Raw genomic sequence first — 5466 nt, forward strand, 5'->3', positions numbered from 1 at the left:
GAAAACAATCATAACAGACAATATATATATATATATATATATATATACACACTCACAGACTACAAGGTGTCTCCAGAGGCTATGTCAAAGGTGTTGCTAAAAGCAATGACTGCAGAAGAGGCAACCACATTTAAGTAACTTGGAATATACTAAACTTGGGCAGGTCTTTAGAGAGAAGAGTAGATGAGAGAAATATATTGTAAGCTTAGCATTAAAATACTTGGCAGACACATTCAAACGCGGAGTTTCTGTGTCTGAAATAGTCAATGTAGATTTAACAACCACTTGGTAGGTACTCTTGTCCAGATAAATAGTTCACCTCCAAATTACCGACCCTTCAACATGGTAAGTCTGAAACTGATAGGTTTAGAGAACATGTCAACAAGAAATTGTTTCAAACTATTTCAAAACTAGTGAAGAAGATGAAGAGTCATTTTTATTTTGGTACAAGTTAGTTTAGAAGTAAGGTAAGACGATTAAGTACGGGAAGAACACATGTAGAGCAGCCATCTATTCTAACACAGAATATATCAAATGATCTCGCTACAGTTCTCACCTGAGAAGAACGTAGGGAAGAGACTTGTTTTTGTAAGGAAATGTTTTCATCTTCCAGTTCATTATTATCATTGAAAAGTCTTCCTTCTCTCAGTTTCATTTCTTTTAGCTCAGATTTTAAATTTTTTTTCTCCCATTCACTGACTTCATTTTGTTTGGACAAATCTAGATAATCCTGGTGGATACGATCTCTCTCTGCTTCTACTCGAGCTAACTCTTGCTTCACCTAGTAAATTAGAAAAAATAAAAATTGTTGAAATGGTCTAATCATTCTATGATCATGTGATTTGCATATACATATATATATATATATATATATATATATATACACACACACACACACACATATATATATATATATATATTAGATAAATATACATATATACACAATGCATGAAACAAGTTAAACCTGTCAACATCACATTCATGTAATATGTAAAGCTAAGCTTGTGTCTGTTTGTTTACACTTTCAGCCATCTGTACCTTATACATTTCCAAATTTCATCAGCACACAACTTGACACAGTGATACAGGTTAGCATTTGTTACACACAAGTTTTTATTTCACCCATCCAACCAGATAGGTACTCCAGGTAGTAGAAAATAAACATTAAACTGTATAATGAAATTTAAGGTGAAACAACATAAAATGTTTTCATGGAAAATATCTACAGTCTGAAACACATCATGAAAGATTACTTACAGATACAAGTACAAATCACTGAAAAAATTATCCAACAATTATAATATTAAAAGTCTGAAACATATCATGAAAAGATTACTTGTAGATACAAGTACAAATCACTGAAAAAATTATCCAACCATTACAATATTAAAAGTCTGAAACATATCATGAAAAGATTACTTGCAGATACAAGTACAAATCACTGAAAAAATTATCCAACCATTATAATATTAAAAGTCTGAAACATATCATGAAAAGATTACTTGTAGATACAAGTACAAATCACTGAAAAAATTATCCAACCATTACAATATTAAAAGCATTTCTTCATCAATAAATATCATCCTATGTCAGTAGTAATTAACATTTTTCAGAATTCCCTTGACTTATTGTTTGTTCACACATGCAAAAACATATAGAATATTATTGTATTCATAACACAGGTATACTTTCATGTACACATATATGTAAATCTTAAAATGTTTATCATAGTGTTAAAGACAATCAAACACTCACCATACTAAGGACTGTAACCAAATATACAAGAATTGTAGTTTACTTCCTACTTTTCTACATTGTTAATATACACATGAATTGTAGTTTACTTCCTACTTTTCTACATTGTTAATATACACATGAATTGTAGTTTACTTCCTACTTTTCTACATTGTTAATATACACAAGAATTGTAGTTTACTTCTTACTTTTCTACATAGTTAATATACACATGAATTGTAGTTTACTTCCTACTTTTCTACATAGTTAATATACACATGAATTGTAGTTTACTTCCTACTTTTCTACATAGTTAATATACACAAGAATTGTAGTTTACTTCCTACTTTCTACATTGTCAATATACACATGAATTGTAGTTTACTTCCTACTTTTCTACATTGTTAATATACACAAGAATTGTAGTTTACTTCCTACTTTTCTACATTGTTAATATACACATGAATTGTAGTTTACTTCCTACTTTTTTATTTATACAGTGAATGTTCCATGCTCTTGGCACTTGTTTCAAAACATGCTACAGGAGTAAAAATAAACGAGAGTTAGATTTATAATTTCTTTTCAGCCATATTGTGTTTATATATTAAGAGTAAAACACAAAATCTGACACTGTTTGGCATAAAGAAATGTAAAATCTTTATTAGTGGTTACAGCCATCACCAAGGCTAGTGTCTACACACACTGTTACCATCATCAAGGGTAGTGTCTACACACACACTGTTACCATCATTTGAGCTAGTATCTACAGACACTGTGTTACCAAAATAAAGATTTCACCTTTCACTGGGCCAAAAACACCAATTTTGTATTTTTTTACTCCTGAATAGTTAGATTTAGTTGTATTCGAAGTGAATTGTAACTAACAATTTAGCTTACTGACCAAACTGTACATAAACAATGTAATAAAGAAAAGTATCATCTGTAAATTAGATGTACATCTGCAGAGTCACCAAAACTGTTCTCTTTCAAGATTATATAAAACCAAAATTAAGAGTAACAAATATTTTTATTTCTTGCTTTTTAAGTTCATGTATCACGCTGTATTGTAGCCTACAGAGTGCATAATTCTTCTGTGATTCATGGCATGTGCACATTTTACTGACATCATGACAGTACAAATTGAAACTTTAAGCATCCCTTATGTGATGTCATTTTAGTGTCTACTGACTGACAGACAACACACTACTGTATACTGGTAAAAGTGGTTAAAACAGATGACCCTTCCAGGCAGCCTTTGGCCACTTTTCAGGGAAATAAAGAACTTTAATAGTCAATAAAAGGTGTATATGAAAAGGGTAATTTACCAAAATTACAAAAAAAAGGAGGGAGCTTTTGAAAAATTACAGTTTTTTTCTCCAGATTACTTTCTAGTTCCAATAAATGCCTTCATATCTTTTCTAAATCCATTTCAGGCATAACTTAAACAAGAATCACAGTTTACCTGTTTTATTTCTCGCTCTAGTTCTTGAACAGTTGAAGTGAAAGAAGCTTCTTTATGGGCTGTTTCTTTCAGCAAGCTTTCTTCCTGCTCAATCCCTGTGGTTGCTGACACTTTCTGACTTGTCTGGGATTTTGCAAATGCCTGTAAATAAATTTTATGTGACACATTCATCAGTCCACAAGTCACTAACTGCAATGTACTGTGATGACATATTACTCTTAAAACACAGCTATACTTTACATCAGGTTCACTGGTTTTTATAAAGAGCCGAACTTGTTCCAATAAATTAACTGTAACTGATATATGGAAATAATTTGAAATTTCAATACAATTTAATACAAATAAGGCTTTTAAATATTCTAACATCTCTAAAAAGTTTATTTTAGGATTTTAACCTACATAAAATTAAACATTAATTTTTCACATATGATGTATGAGATGTGACAAAAATATACTCATCATTTTTCTCATGTACCTAACATAAGTTTACATATTTTCTTTGTTACACTCACTTCTTTTAAACAATCTAGTTCATGTTTGGTCCCATCAAAAAGTGCCTCAAGCTCTTCACACCTTTGCTGGAGTGCTTCTTTTTCATCCAGCAACACTAAACCATATTGGGCAGACTGGATCTTTTCATGGCTTGTCTGGGCCAGCTCACGATGAAGTCGCTCCAACTCATCTTTAAGGCTGTCTCTTTCAATAGTCAACTCACTAATCAGTTTCTCTGAATCCCCCATTGTAAAGAAAGCGTTCTCTATTATAACTGGAATGTCACAAAAAAGTAATCATTTACATTATAACATACTTACGTATGTGTTTCATTTATCAATTATGTTTTCTGAATAATCATTATCATAATAACAACTATTAATCTCTAAATCCAATCTGTACTTACACTAAAGTGGAACTTAAGCCTAGAATTGCAGATGAAGTCTATATGAGCCCCACCCATTTTTGAAATAAATTTCTCCAAACTATTTATGCATCAAGTTGCTTATGGTCCATGCCTTATTAGTTACAGAGCTACTAACAACATACACCAGATAAAGAACTGTTTAAAAAAGCAGAAAATACTGCAAGTAATTATTGATAGGGTCCACCATACATTTTACATAGAATATTATTGACTTCATCCAATATACTTTAAACCACATTAACAATATTTATATCAACATACCATAAGATTTATCACCTCCTAACTTTCTAGTTGTTAAATACTTTGAAAGTACAAAGGTATCTAATACAAACATAACCCTAAAGTACTTTCATGATTTAACATACATATATAACAAATGAAAATACATGTACGCTTCCATGAAGCTCATTGTCAGTAGTAACAATATATTCCAAACATAACACTTACTCATGCAGATCACTAAGTTTGGGGACTGATACAGTAAGCAATATACAGTAAATACTATTATTCTGGTATCTAACTATATGGATTAGACCATTTATATGCTTAACAATCAAATACCTATATCAAAGGTTCTGTTTACCCAGAATTCTATGTCATATACAAAGGATATTTTGATAAAATACAAAAGCATAACAGAACTATGATTTTAAAATACAGATGTAACAAGACTTACCGGTTTAACTTGAAAGTATGTTTTGTGTAAGCCAGATATAAGAAGACATACTGGTTTAAATTACAGTGCTTTATGTAATGCAGATGTAGCAAGACTTACTGGTTTAAATTACCAAGTATGTTTTATGTAACGCAGATGTAACAAGACTTATTGGTTTAAATTACCAAGTATGTTTAATATAATGCAGATGTAGCAAGACTTACTGCTTTAAATTACAAGTATGTTTTATGTAATGCAGAAGTAACAAGTCATACTGGTTTAAATTACCAAGTATGTTTCAAGTAATGCAGATGCAACAAAACTTATGGGCTTAATATGTTTAATGTAATGCAGATGTAGCAAAACTTACTGGTTTAAATTACCAATTATGTTTTATGTAATGTAGAAGTAACAAGACGTACTGGTTTAAATTACCAAGTATGTTTTATGTAATGCAGATGTAACAAAACTTATTAGTTTAAATTACCAAGTATGTTTAATACAATGCAGATGTAACAAGACTTATTGGTTTAAATTACCAAGTATGTTTAATATAATGCAGATGTAACAAGACTTATTGGTTTAAATTACCAAGTATGTTTAATATAATGCAGATGTAACAAGACTTATTGGTTTAAATTACCAAGTATGTTTAATATAATGCAGATGTAACAAGACTTATTGGTTTAAATTACC

At 30.4% G+C, this 5466-nt stretch overlaps 1 protein-coding gene across 2 annotated transcripts in view; it reads right to left on the minus strand.

Moving 5' to 3' along the window:
* LOC106463406 (protein bicaudal D-like) overlaps window positions 1–5466 on the minus strand; it is a 38313-nt gene that overhangs the window by 25965 nt on the left and 6882 nt on the right. For both annotated transcript variants that reach the window (XM_013923428.2, XM_022390888.1), the window contains exons 2-4: window positions 3709–3962; window positions 3197–3337; window positions 557–781 (exon numbers count right to left, since the gene is read on the minus strand). In XM_013923428.2, the coding sequence (XP_013778882.1) occupies window positions 557–781; window positions 3197–3337; window positions 3709–3936 (594 nt within the window). In that variant the 5' untranslated portion in view covers window positions 3937–3962. The remainder of the gene's footprint in view (window positions 1–556; window positions 782–3196; window positions 3338–3708; window positions 3963–5466) is intronic.

Source organism: Limulus polyphemus, unplaced genomic scaffold (assembly GCF_000517525.1).
Source record: "Limulus polyphemus unplaced genomic scaffold, Limulus_polyphemus-2.1.2 Scaffold1398, whole genome shotgun sequence".
NCBI lineage: Eukaryota > Metazoa > Arthropoda > Merostomata > Xiphosura > Limulidae > Limulus > Limulus polyphemus.